The sequence below is a fragment of the Pangasianodon hypophthalmus genome, chromosome 5 (assembly GCF_027358585.1).
Source record: "Pangasianodon hypophthalmus isolate fPanHyp1 chromosome 5, fPanHyp1.pri, whole genome shotgun sequence".
In the NCBI taxonomy this organism is placed as follows: domain Eukaryota; kingdom Metazoa; phylum Chordata; class Actinopteri; order Siluriformes; family Pangasiidae; genus Pangasianodon; species Pangasianodon hypophthalmus.
The window spans coordinates 24,318,274-24,338,080 of NC_069714.1; the positions used below are offsets into that span (position 1 = coordinate 24,318,274).

Genomic DNA, 19,807 nt, shown 5'->3' on the forward strand with positions numbered 1-19,807 from the left:
CTGTACACTTTCATAACACATTTACCCAAGTGGTTTAGGATATTTTCACAATAGTGCAATTTTAAAAATGCTTACTACTGTGAGCAAATCAACTGTTTATGATGCTCATGTGCTGAAGAGACTTATGGGGATATCATTATCTCAGAAACTCCAAAATATCTATAGACTGGCATTAAGTATCATATAAACTGATTCTCTACAGCATGCCAGCGAATGTGTATCTGTCTTCCAACAACGTATCATAAAATGTATTAAGAGATTCAACATGGACTAGAGTTGAAACTGGGATATGACTAGAGACAAGAGGATAGTCTATAGATTATCTACAGTAGATATAAAAAGGATACAAAGCCCTGTTAAAATTGCAATTTTTTGTGGCGTAAAAATGAAACCATGTCAGATCTTTAATGTGATATAGCAACCAACATAATTCAAGTGAAAAACAAATAGAAAGATTTTAGGAAAAAAAGAAGTGTTCACACTCCTTAACTCATACTTTTTTGAAGCACCTTTAGCTTGCAATACAGCACTCGGAGTCTACCAACTTAGCATAGCTTGATTTGGCAAATTTTATTTTATTCTTTGTTGCGAAAATTGTTTCATATCTATCAGATTGCAAGGGGATCTTCTGTGTGCAGCCCTCTTCAAGTCAATTCACAGGTTTTTCGATAGGATTTAAATCTGTGCTCTGACTGGACCATTCCAAACCGCTGACCTTCTTCTTCTAAAGGCATTCCTTCACTGACTTGGATTTGTGCTTTGGGTCGTTATCATGCTGGAAGGTGAAATTTTTCTTCATCTTCAGCTGTCTAACAGAGGCCTGCAGGTTTTAGTGCCAAAATAGATTGGTATTTGGTATCTATCCATAATTGTCTCTATTTTGACTAGTGTCTCAGTCTCAGCTAAAGAGAAGCAGCCCCCTAGCATGATGCTGCCACCACCATGTTTCACCATGGGTATGGTATTGTATGGATGATAAGATGCCTTTTTATTTCTCCAAACATATCTTTTAAATTTATGACCAAAAAGTTCTACCTTGGCCACATGGTTTGGGATCTAGGTGGGCTTGGATGTGTTTTTCATGAGAACGGGCTTCCGTCTAGCCACCCTGCCCTATAGCCCAGACGTGAAGAGTATGATATTGTTGTCACATGCAGGGAGTGAGCAGTACTTCCCAGATATTCCTGCAGCTCCTTTAATATTGCCGTGGGTCTCTTGGCAGCCTCCTGATAAGTTTTTATCCTCCTCTCCTCTCCTCTAAAGGATGAATGAATCCTGTCTATTACAGTGAATATGCAAGTACAAAGCATTATTATTATTATTATTATTATTATTATTATTATTATTATACAAAGCACATATTCATACTATTCTGTATTACTTTAATCAGTTATGGTAAACAACATGAAAACTCTAATAGAAGTGAAAAAAGATCTCTTCCTCGGTAAAGATCACGTGGTTACAGTAATTCTTAACAGGAAACACTTAATCTCTTCTATGTAATTCCGGAAAGTACCTGCTCACTGTACAACCCCAAAACTCAAATCTGATGAAAATAACAAAATCTCTCTCTCTCTCACTCTATCTCTCTTAATTAGGCAAAAGCACAATGAAAGCTATTATAATAAAGCTATTAAAAGTAAATGTCAGAGAATACACACACTAGCCTGACCTCTGACGGTTTACCACAAAAGAAAGCCTTGGTCACAATTTGCTAGAGTTCTTACAGAAGGTCTGTAGAGTTGTGTGACAAAGTGTTATAGCTATATTAGATGAAGATATACCTGATTGGGTAGAAAAAAGCACTCCTGACCCTTTGGCATAGTTCCAGGTGTCTTCTGCTGTATACAGAAGCATCCTAAATCTTCTTAAACTATATCAAAATTTTTATGATTAAAATCTTTCTAAGGAATTATTTTGAGAGTTCAGGTGAAGTGAAAGGTGAAAATGCCACTGTAGTAGCTTTACCAATACAGGAGCTGAAAATCTGAGCTAATCTGATTGTGCCGCAGCACTGTTGAGCTCTCGAATCTGATTGGTCCGATGGTTCTAATAATTTTTTTCTAAGAGCAGCACTGACATAATTGTTTCACAGGACTAATATGACAGAGGATTGTGTGAACAGATTTTTTTTTTAACAAGGGTTAATCGTTGATTTGGTGAAGCTTCTGTAAGGAGATGTTTATTTAGCATTTTTGGAAGGAGTCTCCAGTGCCAGTTTAGTATTTTTTTCTGTAATTTTTAGTTTTTTCGTTCTTGAAACAAGATAGTCATCAGGCTCGAGAGCTTTGTACTTTGCCATTTCTAGGTAATGAGAGAAGCTGTATTTTTTTCATGTCATATTAAGTTGAATTTTTTTTTTTTTAAAGAGGCCGGTGAGAGAACGATTTTTAATAGCTGCTATAACGTAAGTGATGTGACTAACTTTTTTTCACAGATGTTCTGCAACATTAAATATAACAATAAACGGGTGAAAGAAAGTATGCCATGTTGCTCTTTAATTAATATAATAATAATAATTGGCAAATTGTTGAGGTATAAGAGGGATAAATCACTTTGGGACATGCTGTTATAGGAAAACAATCAACGTCAGCTTGGTAACAGTAACTCTGCTTTGTATCGGACAGCATCACACCACCCCATTGTTGATTGATTTTCCAAAACAGTATACTGTCCCGTAAGTGTTTTATTCCTTGCATATATGGCAGACAAGTGTTATTCTGTCATACAATATAAAAGCCAATGTTCCAGTATGTAAATGCTGGTCAGGAAACACCAGTTTACCATACATACGTAGGAACACATAGAGAGGAAAGTTGCTGCAAGTGCAAAACTGAATGATCGCAGAATGATCATCGACTCAAAGGCTGAATTGCTTTCTTGGAGTGTAATATTTATTATTTTGATATAAACTACACAACTACAGATTATGGATCCCTGGCCCACACTTCCCAGGACAGTATTCATAACAGTAGCTTAGAAACATTATACTTGATTTGCATGTAAAGATACCTGACCTCCATTTAAACTTGAGAGCTGGTGACGACACTCAGTTTTGACTTTGGGGCACGTGATTTCTTATTGCATCCTGAAATTCCTTGATTCATAGATTATTGATGCTTGAATTAAAGCTGATGATCTGCACTTTACCACATAGTCAGTGTTTTATTTCCGAATAGATTAACCACAGCACCAAAGCACCAAATAAAAACTCTCACACGGCTTTCTGTTATATTTTGATATTACGATGTGACAAAATATATGTCCATATTGCCCAGTCCATACAGTGTGTTAGCATGAATTTAGAAATATGCAGTGTCTTGATAAACATATAGTTGTCCTTTTGCATTAGAGCTTGGATTTATTGAACGCTGCAGTATTACCATGAGCGAAATTCCAATAATGGGGATTTTTTCCAGTAGGATTACGCTTTCATCCTCTTTAGTCACCAAGTACTGGAGTGTTTAATTACCCAAGAATGTTATTTTCTCACATGTTTCAGCTCAGGAGCCCAGTTTCTGTTAGCTGACTGTGTATCTATGTTCGCAGTGTGACACTTCATATTGTTAACTGACTTATTAAGAAGCATTTGTTTGAAAGCACCCAAAAGTCTTGTGTTATCATTTACAATATGTTGTAGCTCACATCTATGTAAATAAATGTGGGCCCTCGGTGTGTGTGTGTGTGAGTGTGTGTGTGTGTGTGTGTTAGTTATGTTCAGGGTTTTCACAGCTGCATCATAGACTCGAACATCTCAATCCTCTTCCTGGTTTGGCCTCTCCGAATTCTCCGGTATGACACTGTTCCATACTTTGCATGCATCAGGTGATTAAATGGCTTGTTGTTGGATTCGCACGCTATGTCTAGCCCATGCTCCTCGTCCACTTCCTCCAGATTCACACTGCTGTCTCCTGGTAGTTCTGTCTCTCCGGCCTCATCAGGCAAAAAGCTGCTGCTCTCATCTGTGTATGTGTCGGCTAGAAAAATCAGACAGATTAAAGACAGAGCTTTAGGACTTTAAAGGAGCTGTTTATCATTTTCAGAGTCTCAGAGTCTTTGTGAGGTGAATCAACAAGCCTTGTAAATGACAAGCCTTCTTATTTCCCAACAAGCAACCCTATGCATGTGTTGTGAGTTGCCTTTTAAATAAAATGGGCAGATTTCTGGTGCAACTGGGGATGAGCTCATTTCTGGGCCAGAAAAAATGTAAGCAGAAGATTGGAATATATAAACGAGCTAAATTTTGTTACATGAAAATGTCGCAAATCACAGTTTTTCCTGAGGAAACTATGTGACTATTCTAGCTCTAGACACACTTTTGAATATTACATATTGCACCTTTAATATATTGCAAAGAAAAAAAATTTTAAACCAGTAGTTGTCAAATAAATTATGGGGGGCATGGGGGCTTACTAGTTAGCACTGTTGCCTCGCCCCTCTGGGGTTGGGTGTTCTCCCCATGCTTCGGGGGTTTCCTCCCCCAGTCCAAAGACATGCGTTGTAGGCTAACTGGCATTTCCAAATTGCCTGTAGTGTGTGAGTGTGTGTGCAATTGTGCCCTGCGATGGGTTGGCACCCTGTCCAGGGTGTCCCCTGCCTTGTGCCCCGAGTTCCCTGGGATAGGCTCCAGGTTCCCCTGCGACCCTGTGTAGGATAAGCAGTCTGGAAAATGGATGGATGGACTTATTCTGTAATGTTTGACAGATGGGCATAACTGTAAACTACTGTAGAGTAGTTTAATTCTGCATCTATATTTTAGATCAATATTTATGCATTCATAAAAGTGGCCAACAATTGAGAAAGATATAATCCAGCATCCAGCATATAATCTTGAAGTGACAGCCATAGATTGGCCTGCATTATTTTGTTTTGTTGGATTGTGTGAATGATAAGCTTCTTTAAAACCCTAATGGAAATTTATATCTGCAGATGTGAAGATTGGTAAGGATGATTTGCACTTCACAACAGTTTAAGCCCAAGTCTTACTTTTGCTTCAGTGGATAATCTCACCTTTACTGTAGATTTATAGTTTAATACTGCTGTAATCATAAAGACTGACTTGTACTCATCCCAGGACTCTTCTTCACAATGTGCTCATACTGAGCATCTTTTTAACACACTTTGTAAATGTAATGAGTAATGAGTTATAATCTCACTATCTGGTGTCACCCAGAAGAGGACAGATTTCTGTTTGAGTCAGATTCCTCTCAAGGTTTCTTCCTCATGCTGGAGTTATGTGATTAGTAATTGGCTTCATTTGCTTATACAGCCTTCTGTAAAAGTATCCATATTGCAAATGCCAATATCGTGCTAACTATTTATGGTCAATTATAACTAAAGATAGTCCACACTCTTGCCTGCATTAATGTTCAATTTCCTACCTCTCTCTTTCATCTGTGCAGCTTCAGCTGGAGTAGACATTCTGAGTGGTACTGCTGGAGGTGTTGAAAGCTCTTCAGTGTGTGTTATCCTGCTGTTAGCTGCTGTCTCGCCGTGCACTTCAGTGTCTGTAGATGACGCATTATTCACTTTGTTTTCCGATGTACCTTCCATTTCTTTCAGCATGGCAACACTGTCGTGCTCGGAGCTTGCTTCCATTAGACCAATACTGTGACATGAAGACTGAGCTCCTGAATTGTGAATTTGATGAGCAGAATTAAGTTTTTCAGGCCAAATTGGTTCTCCTGAATGCGGAGCCCAAATCGAGTCAACAATTTGCTGTGGAATTTCCTCTTCTTCACTGTAAAATACAGAATCGTCTCCTTCGGTCATAACCAGAGGCGGCTGACTCGCTGTGTCCTCCTGAGCTTTTCCGCAGATGTCCACCTCTTGCTCTGGAGCTGTGTTGCTCTCAAGCACACTTGCAATATCTGCCATTTCAGACCCACTTTTTGTTTACAAAGTCCCTATTTTGCCCTTTTTTCCTTAGCCCAACTTAACACATCTGAAGTCTGGTCAAAATGCTGTCAATCATGTCTAGCTCCCCCCTTCACACTTGCATTCTAATGACCAGTCTGTGGCAGGCAGGGCTTTTGTACTCATGTGCAATGTATTTTTCTAACCACTGAAGAACAGGGGATTTGTATTGGCCCAAATGAATGGTCTTTTGTCTGCTGTTCCATTACAATCAAACCATTTGTCCTTGTGTTTTAATCCTGCTTGAGATATTTTAAGGCCTGATTAACATTCTCAGTCATGGAGGATTTGTGCCTGATTTGTCTGTACCCCTGCTATGCCCGCTAATTTTGTTAAGTGCAATCATACACAGGACTAGAATATAAGGTAAAACAGTAACACACTGCGGCTGTAAGTAGCCATAACTATAAATAATGCAACCTAACACCTTTTAGGATTAATTATTAAGGCTAATTATAAAAGATGTACTGATCTGACATCAGGCTTCCATATCATGGCTGATATTGACCTTAAATATTGACCCAGCATTGAATGAATCTGATCCAGGGATCATATTTTATTCATATTTTTAAAAATAAATGTAGGTACACCTCTTTTGGCATGTTAGTATGTGTTGTCAGTGAGCCTGTTCCAATTTTATTTTATTTTATAATACACTATAGGCCCTGAGTCTCCAAACTTTTTGGATAAATAACCCCAACTGGAATTTATGAATTTTCTGGAACCACCAAGCCCCAAACACCCTGCTTTTTAAAGTCTGGATTTATAATTTAGGACTTAAATTTTTATTCAGTAAGAGTTTACGCAAAATATATTTGTTTTCTTGACTTCTGTCATTCCACTGAGTCAGAGTCACTCAATGTAATTGAGGAACTAGCCGACCAAAATAGCACATTCACTCTTAATTTAAATATGGCATGTTTGAATGTGACTCCTAGCAACATTTCAAAATAATAGCACAAGATTGATATTTGTGATAATAATTTGTAAAATAAATAAATTTAAAAAATGAGTTTCTTTGATGACCCCATTTGTAAATAAAATGACCCACATGGGGTCATGACCCCTAGTTTGGCAACCACTATTGTAGGCTTGCATGAGTATTCACCCCATCAAACTTTTGCATGTTTGTAGTGTTACAACTTGGAACTGAAATTGAAATTATTTGGGATTATGCCATGAATCTACACAAAATAGCTACACAAAAGTGACATAACTGTAAATATAACCATAATTTTAATACATGGATGAAAATCCTTTGCAGTCAATGACTGCCTGAAGTCTGGAACCCATGTTCTCAAAACTCAAATTCTGAGTTTCCTCCCTGGAGATGCTTTGCCAGGCCTTCACTGCAGCCACCTTCAGTTGCTGCTTGTTTGTGGGTCTTTCTGCCTTCAGTCTTGTCTTCAGTAAATGAAAAGCATGCTCTATTGGGTTGAGATCAGGCAACTGACTTATTAATTAAGAATATTCCATTTCTTTGCCTTCAAAAAGTCTTGAGTTGCTTTCACAGTATGTTTGGGGTCATTATCCACCTGCACTGTGATGCAGCGTCCTATCAGTTTTGTAGCATTTGGCTGAATGTGAGCAGAGAGTATAGCCCTATACACCTCAGAATTCATCTTGCTTATCAATAAACACCAGTGAGCCCGTTCCATTGGCAGCCATACATGCCCATGCCATAACACTTCCTCCACCATGTCTGACACATGATGTGGTATACTTTGGATCATGAGCTGTTCCTTTCTTTCACCATACTTTTCTCTTCCCATCATTCTGGTACAAGTTAATCTTGGTTTCATCAGTCCAAAGAATCTTATTCCAGAACATGAGAGGCTTTGTTAGATGCTTTCTGGCTGAAGTCTAATCTGACTTTCCTGTTCTTGAATGTTACCAGTGGTTTTCACCTTGTTGTAAACTCTCTGTATTTACATTCATGAAGGCGTCTCTTGATTGTAGATTTTGACAATGATACGCCTACCTTCTCCAGTGCATTCTTGACTTCTGTTGATGTTGTGAAGGGGTTTTTTTTTCACCAAGGAAAGGATTCTGCGATCATCCACTTTCTGGTCTTCTGGTCTTTCCGAAAGGTCTTCCAGGCCTTTTGATGTTGTTGAGCTCACCAGTGCTTTCTTTCTTTTTAAGAATGTACCCAACTGGTGATTTGGCCAAACCTAAGGTTTTTGCTATCTCTCTTATAGATTTATGTTGTTTTTTCAGCCTAATGATGGCCTCCTTCACTTGCATTGAGATCTCCTTGGATTTCATATTGGTAGCTCGAGTTGAAAAGCTGCCAAATGCCAAGTCAGTAACTCCAGACCTTTTATCTGCTTCATTTGTCTTGAAGTAATGAGGGAGTGGACCGCACCTGGTCAATTAACTTCTTGTCAGTCAATTGTCCAAATACCTTTAGCCCCTGAAAATGGAGGTACTTTGCTTAACATGGCTGTAAGTCCTAAATGGTAAGTTTAATAAGTTAAATAAGTCCTGACTTTTGGTAGATGATGATTGTGCCATAAAAACAATTAAGAAATAAAAGTACAGTAAAATATTTTACATCATTTTATATTTTGGTTTTCTTCTTTTTAAGATATTAAATCTGAGATTTAAAAAAAATGAGAGCATTTTTTTATTGGAAGTGGCACATTTTCTTTTTATTGTCAGAACTCAGTGGAAGATGATCATTTAAATCTTTAAACCTTTAAATCATATCTGTGTTTCAGCATCTGAAGCATGAACTAATTTGGTATGTTATGACAGATATATGCACATAGACTGTGAGAAGATAAGTATATCAGTCCTGCTGCTTTCAGGTCATCCTGCAACTCTTTTCAAGTTACTGCTGGCTTCTCTCTCACCTTCCTTGTCATTAGTCTGAGAGCATGTTGTGAAATCCTGCACGGCGTACCTGTCCTGGGACAATTAGTTGTGGTTCCTTGAACTTTCCACCTGCATATTATCGAACCAGTTGTACTGACAGGGATTGTTTAAGGTCTTTGCTATGGCTCTGTAGCATTTTCCACTCTATTGTTGTTTAATAATGTTGTCCCTGAAGACTTTAGGAAGCTTTTTCACCTTCACCACTTGTTGCATGAAATCTTCCCAACCAATGGCAGCTTTTTATAATGACGCCTATAATTTGCAGAAGAACATATTTTTTTGCATCATTTATAGTTAGAACTTGATTTCCTTTTTTGATTTACTAGATATATTCATTTATGCTTATGAATGCATACTTTTTTTCATATTTATAAGTACAAAGTGAAAAGACATTACTTGTGTATATTTGAAGGTGATATACACACTGGAAGTATATTTGCCCTCACTTTAGCAGTTATTACTACAGCCAGATTCGAAGAGCTTCAAAGCCTGTCCTCTTCCAGTGGGCTTTGGAGCCACTCTGTTAGTCTCAGATAAATCTGCACAATTGGCTTAATTAGAGATGCGAAAAAATGAAACTGCTAATGGACTGTCAGACAACCTCATGGTTAATGAAAGTCACATGTTACAGACTTTGTGGCTTTTATTACCTATTGAGGCTGATATGTGCCGTTCTTTTTTCAAATACTCTTTCTCTTTTGTAGCTGTTCACTTGTTGCGTGTGGTTGCTCACACAGAAGCTGCAGGCTTCAGCCAGAGAAAGCCACAGTGATCGTGTTGCTGCTGCACGTGTGTGTGGGGAGAAAGAAAGCTTTGCTGTGTGTGATGACAGGTACGGGACAGCTCACTGTGGGAAAGATGGGTTGAGAAACTGTCTCTTAAGTTCGCATCCGGTGTTACTTGAAATCTGACTTTTACAATAAAATGTGCAACAGATCAATGGAACCTGATACAATTCTATCTGACAACAATAACTTTTATATTTAATATTATAAATAGGTTATTTGCATGCCACTGAATCATTGTAAGATGATTTACACCAAAATACTGCTTAAAAGTATAAATGTATAAAGTTGTGTCTGTCTTTGATCATATTGAGATGAATTTCTGTGTAATTTCAAGTGGAAATATTTTTTAAAAGGTAATAAACTTTGATTAAAACAAAAACAACTAGCTTCTGAAAATCTAACCAGTATATCTTGCTCCTTAATAAGAACTTTTTTTGCTCATTGATCGAATTTGATTAAAGTCTCCAGTTGCATGTCTCACTGCCATCTAGTGTTTACTACTGCTCAGGCAATTTTTTTATATATATATTTTTACATATTGTTTATAAAGAAGTTCTAAGCAAGACCTTTCAGAAACAGCACTGTGCTGATGAAATTCTGTAAAGAGATTAATGAAGTTTCTAAGTATCAAAATAATTACTATATTAAACAGTAAACAGTAACACAATCAATCATCATCATTTGCTTCTGTGTTTAAATCTGCATGAATTATTTTCGGTACACTGTGGTGCAGCTTTTGAAGGAAATTGGTGTTAGTTATTCCAGGATTCATGAAGTACCTGTTACAGTACTTTTGTCACTGCAGGTAAAATCCGACAGTAATAATGTCTTTAGTCAGTCTATTACTTAATGTGGTTGATTATGTTATAAACATTACATTAAAAATCAAATAATAATATTGACATTTGAAAGTCTAATATTTCTAATATTTTGTGCAAACTCACTCATGAATAAAATAAATAAAACAGGTACGTAAAACAGAATTTATGTAAAAGTTTGTATTAAAATAGTCGTGTACATGGATGACTAATGAGTAATGATTTACGTGATCACTTCAGTGCAACCGAGTTTCATCTGTGAATCAGGAGCAGCAGCAAAACAGCAGACATTTTGTTTTAGATATCTTTTAATAAACTTCTTTTCTAGAACATTTCTCTTATAAGCATTTTGCTTTTAGATATTCTGTCTATTCTCAATGTTGTGGAAGCTTGGACATACGCTGTTGGTACGTGAGCCTGTCAAACATCATTACCTGCATAAAGCAAAAAATAGTCGGTAGGGTAGCACCTTTCTCACAGCCACATCCTGTTTTGAACATTTTTCAGATATCTCTGTGGTTAAGGGTTATGGTGTTAAAAACTCACATCGCCCATTGCACTCCATCTCTGCACAGCTCTCTATGATTATTTACACATTAAAAAACGTGCTTTGTTTGCTGTAATATTAAACTCAATGATGAAAAGATCTGGAAATATGAAGAAAAAAAACAAATACACCTTTATTATTTACATTGTTGCTTCATTTTAATTTATTGCTACACACAGTGAAATGCACATGTGGGTCAAACTGAAAAATTGCATGATCACACTCGTTATTTTATCACTTATTCTTGTTCACATACAGTGCTTTAATGCAAGTTAAAAATTTTTTTTTTAAAAAAACTTCCACATCAGTGTAAAGCAGTGTACATGCTGCACTTCATAAACATGCAAAAACAACAATCAGGTTTTTAATGTTGTATTTTCAGTTACACTCATCACTCATTCTGCACCCTATGCAATTTTATTCAGAGCATGTGGGTGCGTCTGCATGCATGAGTGTGTGTGTGTGTGTGTGTGTGTAATGCTGACGTGTGGCTTGTCCTATATTGACCCAAGCCATTAAGGGGCTCGGTTCTAGAATGTCACTTCTGGAATGCTACATGTTCCTGAATGCTGAATAGGCCAAGGCCTGGTCCATAAGGAATACTGTATGTACACGTCTGAAACAAAATGCTGAAAGTTAATGAAAAAATGCCATTTTCACATTTATGAAATATGCAAGATGAAAGATGTAAATGCTGATTCCATAAATTCGTAAATGTCCAGAGAGAGGTCACTGATCCAAGAGCCAAAGCATCCAAGCGTTCTTGCCTTGGTCACTCTTTTACAATGAAACAATTAAGGAATAAAACACAATGGGGCATGCTGTTGTAGGAAAATAATCACTGACAGTGGTGTGATGCAGTCGTTCCCTCACTAGTCTCTTTCTTCTTTCTCTTGAAGTTAATAAGCCAAAAAAAAGTTCTGAAGACATTCCCTTGATGGAAAACTTACTGACTGACACTGGAGATTCCTTCCATCAATGTCTTCTTTAATAATCTATTATCAACTATACACGTTTCTCTGTTATTAGTCTTAGATTATGATAACGTATTTTTTATCTTGTAGCTGAACTACTGTCAGGGCTGCTGCTGTAGAATATGAACCAACACCAATCACATTTAATCAATCACAAGAAAGATTTAAACACCGCGTTTCTGCTTGAAGGATGGATTGCTTCGTATTGCCGTGCAGCAGACCTCTGCATGCTCAGTAGCATTGCCAAACATCTTTTCTTTCTTTTTTTCTTTTCTGGAACAGACCACATCAAACTGTTTAGCATGAAATGCATAAACCTTCTGGCTCAGGTAGTGTGTGCAAATATGCACACACAGGTGGCTTCCTGATGGCTTCCTGTCTTTTCTGCATTTCAATCTGGACAGAAAACCTGTTGACATGTTTTGATATGAAAATGGCATTTTCAAACATGTCAGTATTAGCCTGGACAATTCATGAAAAGTCTTTTAAACATCAGAAGTCCACTTTTCATATTTTTACACCTTAGATGCCTACAGTACATTCATCTTAAAGAATTCCACTTTTTTGGCTTCATGCCAGCAGTCTGTCTCAGGTGGTCTCCTCTTCTTCGAGAGAATATTTCAGTCCGGGTAACATCTTCAGCAGGTTTTTTCTCATGCTGCCTTTCCTCCCTCGACGAGGCAGAGTGCCGAACACAGAGCTGGCGGAGGATGTGGACATTCGGCTATTATCCCATGTGGGTGACTGGCAGCTGTTGCTGCTGCTGCCGCTGCTGATGCTGCGGGTTCGGCACAGGCCCTGCCTCGGTGGCGCCCCCTCTGACTGAAACATACCACTGAATATGTCGCAGTTGGGTTTGTGAGGACTGCAAGGGCTGGGTTCATCGAACACGTCTTCGCTGATTTCATCTGTCAACACACTCGGCCAGCTGCTGTCACTGGAGAAACGACGTCCAGACCGACTAGTAGGAGACGACAGAGACATGAGAGAGTCTATGGATGGATGCTCAGAGTTGTCATTCAGATTCCCTGCAGAGAGAAAAAATCATTAACTGAACTGAATCATTAACTGAGCATGAATGATTTTAAAGAACACCAGATGGAGAGACAGACAGACAGACAGATAGACACGTTTGGGGTGTTATTTATTCTTCATAATCTGCATTTTCACATATTTGTAGATCATTTAATAATGTACTTTTAAATTTCTTTATTCATCAAAATGAAACTCAAATTAAATAAAATGATAAATACAAATTATTTTGTGCATCAAGATATCTTACTAGCTAAAGAACATAAGAAAATGTCACAATTTCAGAAATAGAATATGTTGCTTGGAATTTTTCATCGTGTTTATTATTTAGCATTTGGACCATATCTCTATGATTAAAATTCTTGGCTAAAAGCTTATCATTAGAGACATTTTTCCCCCTCTTATTATTCTACATTAAATATTCACAGGAGAGGAAATGATTCATTTACTCACTTAAAACCACAGTGTCAGTGTACTACAGAGCACTTTGAAAGTGCTGATGGCAAAAATAAAGAGGCAGAGTTTTAGGGAAGCCAGACTGCCTTTTTTTTTTGTCACCAGACGTGAATACAGTTCTCACACTTTGAGCAGGATGGAGTACCACCCTCTTTTTTTTATCAGTTTTATCTGAGATCAGTTCTGGGAAATGGCTGAGCTGAAAGGTAACCAGCAGGGTAGTGAGGACACGCGACATAAAAAATATATATATCCTAAACATCTCCTAACATTAGTTCTACTGACGGTGAAACTGAAACGTAAAAAAGAATGAAATTGATGTAATGGGCTTGATTTCTCTGAAAAACATTGAAAATAATACACAAAAGTAATAGCATATTAAATTGTGTTCAGACCATTTTGAGCTGAGAGTAAAAAAAAAAAAAAAAGCAGAAGTATCAAAATAAAACTGATTTCAGTGACACCTTCGCTCCAGCTCTTACTCACATACCCATGAGGTTTTAATGATTGTTGAGCTAGATCATAATTAAAATAATAGTTATATTTTGCAATAAATTATTCGATACTGTTTGACAAAGTTTCATGGTAAGTGTAGCACTGTGAGTCTACTATATTTCATTCCTGACATCACATCTGTCTGTGATGAGAGGAATATACGATATTCAATAAGGCCTACTTGGCCCAACTTGAGGTGTCTAAATGTACTATAAGATTAAAAGAGAAGCTCTTGGTCATTTCGAATCCTTTTGCATTTAGAGGTGCCATTTTGTATGGAATCAACTCAGTGAATCATTTAGAGTCTCTGATTCACTCTCAACATTCAAAACTAGACTGAAGACTTGCTTATCTCTAACCAGGATCAGTAGTAAAAACAATATATTCACTATTTGTTCTTATTCAATGTTGTTTAGTTTTACTATCCTTTTACACATTTTAATTTCTATCTCTTTATGGTTCTATTATTTTTCAAGCATTTTTCTTTTTTTTTTTTTTTTTATCTTTTTATTGTTGCCATGTCTTACGTTATCTATTCTAGTACTACTCCACTTCATTCTCTCATATATACATGTATTTTCAGTTGATTCATTTCCTACAGCAGCATGTCCCAAAGTGTACTTTTGTATCAGTTTAAAGTTAGTTGAATGTTGTGGAACATCTGAAAAAAGTTAGTTCCTGTTATCACTTATGTTGTAGCAGCTATAAATAGTCGATCCCTCACCAGCCTCTTTTCTCTCATGAGGTTAAAAAAAAACCAGCTTGTCACATAACTGAGAAACCAGAACGTTCAAGTTCCTCTCTCATGAAGACAATCCGATGGAGACTACTTCAATAAATGCTCAGCTTCAGCGTATCAACCATCATATGTTTCTCTTTGTTATTATTCTTCGATTATGGGGCGCGTCCTCCATACAAGTCCTTGTGTAGGTTGTTAGAAACAATATAGGATTGATAATGCATTAGAACTAGTGCATTAAAATATAAAGCTGTGATTTGAATTACAGCCAGCTCTGTAAAGTAATTTAATCAACACCTTCTGACCAATCAGAGTGGAGAATTCAACAGTGCTGTGGTATAAGCATTTTTGAAATGGGACATGCTGTTTGGTATGAATAAGGAATACTGCCATCATGTTCAAATACAGGTGGTCTGGAACGTCAATGAAAGTAAAACTATGAATACTTAATTTTGTATTTATTATTTACAACATATGCTCTACATGTTCACCCTTACACTCTATGCATTTTCTCAGCTGCTGTGTCATGTTTTTGCAGATTTTGCTCAACATATTCAGATCAACATATTCCCTTTGGTTCCTGAATTCCAGATGCCCTGTAGATCATGAAATCCCTAGATGAATGGGATATTTGTGGAAAGTGCTGAACACAATCTGAGGGTTAATGCCATATCATGTCCTGTCTAATACAGGAAGTAAGTGTTTTAATAAAATAAGCTTTGCATTTCTGTGACCTGATTTTAATTCATTATTAAAAGATTCCATGAACTGAATGAATTTGGTTTTGCACAGGAAGCAGCTTCAGCATTGTGGTGCTCTGATTAGAAATGCTGATCGGTTTGCTGCCCATCACTCAAGGTTTTCACATCTGATCTGAGAGATAGCAAAACAAAGCAGCGTTTTCTACTTTGAAAATTAACTCTTTTGCAGGAAGTCAGCTCAGCAGCCCAGCCTGAACTTTTAATCAACAAACTCTTGTTTTCTACAGTCGGAACTTCCCCAAGAAGATTTATCATTTCACTTTATTCACACATCACACTTGAAGGTGCATAGCATTAACTGAATGACAGCAGTTTTAGATGAGGTGTGTGCGTGTATGTGGTTTTTCAGCTGTCTTTTTTTTCTCACCTCGAGTAAGACGCTTTTCCTGTAGAGTGAGGGCTTGCAGTTCCAACCATTTCTCATGCAGTGTTTGCTGTGTTGAGAAAAAAAAAAATTACACACATGTATGTGCATGAGAATATGTAACATAGTCATACTGGGAAATCTGATTGGCCCTGCATTAGCAGGAATTTAGGTCACTGGAGTGAAGAATTGTGATTTGCGGATTGAGATGCTTAATTGTCAGTCATTCGTTTGATATAAAGGACGATCTTTATCAGTACTTATCAGTGCATCATGATAAGTTTATAAGTGTGTGGCTGAATTCTGACAAACAGACAAAATGACAGAAAATTCTCCAAGATTGGGTTCTAACACCACCTCTATGAAGCCATAAATATATTTCCCCATAATGGCATGTAAATGTTTTTTACTTTATAATCTTTATACTTTATTTCTACTTTATAATCTTGCCTAGGCTATCTTCCTGCAAAATTCATGTTGGGTAAAAACAGTCAGTCTTCATAAACATGTTTAAAAGCTTGCTAGTTAGGTGTGATTTCCTCATACAGTGAAGTTGTGTAGCTATGTGCCATAGTGAAATGAACGTAATCCTAATAAATTCAGTTTGTAATCAGATCAATGCCCCTTTTCACTTTTGGAGGTAACTTTAAAATGCTAGAACTATATTTTTGGTGAGCTACATGCAAACAAAGAAATTCTGTAGTTTTCGGGATTATATATAGTAGAAAACTTAAAGAGTATTTCCAAACATAGTCCCAGGTTTTCACATAGTCATACCTTGAGCATGCGCATCTTCTTCTCTAATTCAATTCTTTTGACCACACTGCCACTGACTGTCTCCATTCTAGACACACACACACACACACACACACACACACACAGATCACAGCTGTATAGGTTAGGGTTCATAGACGAAAATGACTAGACAGGCTTGCAAAAATCAAAGTTTTTCCTCCCTTATTTAACTACTAATGTACAAGTGCAGGAAGAAACACTGGATTTTTTTTTCTACTAGTTGATATTTTCCATCTAACTCACTTTAGCATGTTGACAGATTCTCGGATCAGTTCAATGATTTTATGATGGGTGAATCCTTTGATGATGACACCATTTACCGTCAATATTATGTCACCTATCAGAGAGATACAAGCGGGGACAGAGAATGAGAACAAGATTCGGTAAGAGACATGTATCAGTTGACCTAATTCACTTGTGTTTGTGACAGTGGTTAAAAGTGTCAGTTTGAAAACCATCAAAGAAATGGGATCGTACATCGTCCAATTATTATTCAGTTATTCATCTTAAAGTATACTGTGTGGTATTCATTAACTCTTGTGAAAATAGCAGAAAAGTTTAAACCAGCCAATGTGTCCGGAGAGGTTAAAAAAAGTTCACTGTGGCCATGTTTACATTGATAATGTCAGTCATTGGAAAAAAACACAGCAAGCGGTGTGTGTGGAGGCGTCAAAAATAGGCGAGGTGGTCTCAGTAAACATGGGGCCCGCGTAAAATAGCAGCAGCAAAGGGGTCAGATCGTGTAGGTGTGGTCATGTGGTAGACTGTGCAAAGGAAGTATGTGCAGCTCTCAGGCCGTGTGTGTGTGTGTGATTTTGTGAGTGTGTGGGTGTGGGTGTGAGTCTCACCCGCGGTCAGGCCTGCTGTCTCTGCAGAACTACCCTCCTTCACGCTGCAGACAAATGTACACATCTCCAACTCGTTGCTGTTATTCAGCTGAATCCCATATGTCTGCAAGGTGGAAGAAAGAGAAACATAAATTAAAAAGGAGATTAAAATAGGGATTGTTCATGAATTGTTAGTTTGCATGTCATGCAGTAGTCCCAGTGTGTGCACTTCTGTGCATTGATCAATATCGGAATATATGCACTTCCACCTTACTCAAAAACAGGATGAAAAGCTGTACTGAAACTGTAACCCACCAAATTCTTGGCTGAAACCGAAATGAGGAAGCGATCGTACCTGAACTTCAAATCCGAACGCTTCATTGTCTTGTTTTTCCAACACAACTGTTGTCCTGCAAGAAAGATGTGTGGTCAGTCTGTAGCCACGGGGTCACCATGAAGGTCAATGGTTAAAGCGTATTCTGCTTATTCATATAATTGAAATAGAAATACTAAAATCAGTGTAGAAAGTTGTAGATACCTTTGAGGATCTGAATAGTCCACCAGAGAGTTGGAATATGATTGACTCAGCTGAAAACAAAATAAATAATATTAAATACTTTGTATTTAGCACCAATTCACTATGATTCAGTATGAAAATCATATCAATGGAATACATTAAAAATCTATTAATAGCGTAACAGTAGCATAAATCAAATTATTATTAATTATTAATACATCAATATACAGTATATTTGCTGCAATAGTTAGCATTTAACAAGTAACACTTTATACACACACACACACACACATATATATATATATATATATATATATATATATATATATATATATATATATATATATATATATATATACATATAGAGAGAGATTCTTTCTAGAAATGCATATGTGTATATACTGTATATGCATAAATAATCTGAATCATTTCTAAACCTCATGTTATACGGCGTTAAATATTTTTTTACTTGTATTATTTATTATTTAAAATAAAGGTTATTTATTACTTAACATGCAGATGTATGAAATGTGAGACAAAATACACAGCCATCCAATCCATGCACTTTTTAACCAATATTGTTATACATGATGCACAATCAGTATCAATCAGTTTCAGCAACACACCTGTTCTCGTCCCCGCGTCAGCGTCCCTGCAGAGTTCTCTTTATTTTTAGACTGTTTTCCATTATTGAAAGATCCCCGTCTCCAGCGCAGACCCTTCCTGGAGGCACTTTCCTCTAGGCAAGTGTCCAGGCTCCTCTGCTGCTGCAGGATGGTCTTACGGTTCATGTTAGTGGTCATGGTCCTGCACTCACTCTCCCTTCACTCATAGCTGCCACTGAATTCAACGAGCATGACAGCAGCCGGCTGAGTATGAATGTGTCAAAGCGGATATGGGTCATGTGACCACTGGGGACGTGCGTGTGTGCGTGCGTGTGTGTTTTCCTCTAACTTTTGCAGTTCCTTTTCTCTTCCTTTAATCTATTATGTATCATCGGTTATGAAGTGAACCATATCTGTGTGTGTGTGTGTGTGTGTGCTCGTCTGTCCCTCTCTCTTTCTCTCTTTGATGGTTCTCAGCTCAGACACACGTGGGTCCTTACTACTTTCACCTGTTTCCTCTCAACTCCGTGCATTCTTTCACTTCTGACTTTAGGTTAAAGACCACTTCTGCTCTGTCACTGAGAGATACAGTCTTCAGGAAGACTGTGTGAACTCAGGTCCAGTCATATTCTAGTTTAACTATTTTTCTCCAAAATTAGTCAATACAAATTTAGTTCTCCCTTTTCATGAGGAAACAACAACCCTGGTAGGGTGAGTAAAAAGGGTGTTTTCACAATTTTTTTTCTTTCTTCATTTTCCTCCTCAATCTGGACACCCACCCAGTTCCCACTCACCAGCCAGCTCTCTGGGGAGGGTGAAGGCTAACACATGCTTCCTCTAAGACACATGAAACCAGCCAAATGTATCTTTTCAGCAACTTTTCAAAGCGGCAGCATAACACACTATGAGGAAAACGCTGTCTACCCTCTTCCGCATACATGAACTCACAGACGCCCACGATTGGCTAGTGCTGCTGTGATTGACAGGGAGAAAGAGTATGCCATCTGTCCCTCCCAGAGAGGCTGATCGTAAAATCGTGATCTTACAATGATAGGACAAATGTTGTTGTTGTTGTTGTTTGTACCACTCAGTAGTCCTCATTTGGCATTTTTATTTTTACAGAAAAGGCATTAGTCAAAGTGCTTTTTGTGCTGATGTAAAAAAAAAAAAAAAAAAAAAAGCCTGTCAAGTGATGCACATACTGTAACCATAACAATGCTCTTACCTAGCTAATATTAGCTAACTAACTAACTGACTGACTAACTAACTGTCCTAGCTTATATCCAGTTTAGA

The 19,807-nt window shown here is 37.4% G+C and overlaps 2 protein-coding genes across 2 annotated transcripts; both read right to left on the minus strand.

The window, feature by feature from the left end:
- Positions 1-39: 39 nt before the first annotated feature.
- On the minus strand, positions 40-6,065 carry LOC113526147 (uncharacterized). Its single transcript, XM_026912962.3, has 2 exons — positions 5,382-6,065; positions 40-3,977 (listed from the first exon to the last, which is right to left on the minus strand). Exons 1-2 carry the CDS (start codon positions 5,875-5,877, stop codon positions 3,727-3,729), a joined length of 747 nt encoding a protein of 248 aa, XP_026768763.2. The 5' UTR covers positions 5,878-6,065; the 3' UTR covers positions 40-3,726.
- Positions 6,066-11,063: 4,998 nt separating this feature from the next.
- On the minus strand, positions 11,064-18,936 carry cytip (cytohesin 1 interacting protein). The gene is made up of 8 exons (XM_026913039.3): positions 18,536-18,936; positions 17,931-17,980; positions 17,748-17,802; positions 17,414-17,516; positions 16,809-16,902; positions 16,548-16,614; positions 15,774-15,840; positions 11,064-12,951 (listed from the first exon to the last, which is right to left on the minus strand). The coding sequence occupies exons 1-8, from the start codon at positions 18,710-18,712 to the stop codon at positions 12,512-12,514; spliced, it is 1,053 nt and encodes a 350-aa protein (XP_026768840.1). The 5' UTR covers positions 18,713-18,936; the 3' UTR covers positions 11,064-12,511.
- Between the last annotated feature and the right edge of the window lie 871 nt (positions 18,937-19,807).

Coding starts and splice junctions, on each gene's coding strand:
- cytip (XM_026913039.3), bottom strand. CDS start 18,712: ATGACCACTAACATGAACCGTAAGACCATCCTGCAGCAGCAGAGGAGC. Junction 16,615..16,808: donor GAATCTGTCAACATGCTAAA/GTGAGTTAGATG, acceptor GTGTGTGTCTAG/AATGGAGACAGTCAGTGGCA. Junction 15,841..16,547: donor AGAAGATGCGCATGCTCAAG/GTATGACTATGT, acceptor TTCTCAACACAG/CAAACACTGCATGAGAAATG.
- LOC113526147 (XM_026912962.3), bottom strand. CDS start 5,877: ATGGCAGATATTGCAAGTGTGCTTGAGAGCAACACAGCTCCAGAGCAA. Junction 3,978..5,381: donor TGCACAGATGAAAGAGAGAG/GTAGGAAATTGA, acceptor TGATTTTTCTAG/CCGACACATACACAGATGAG.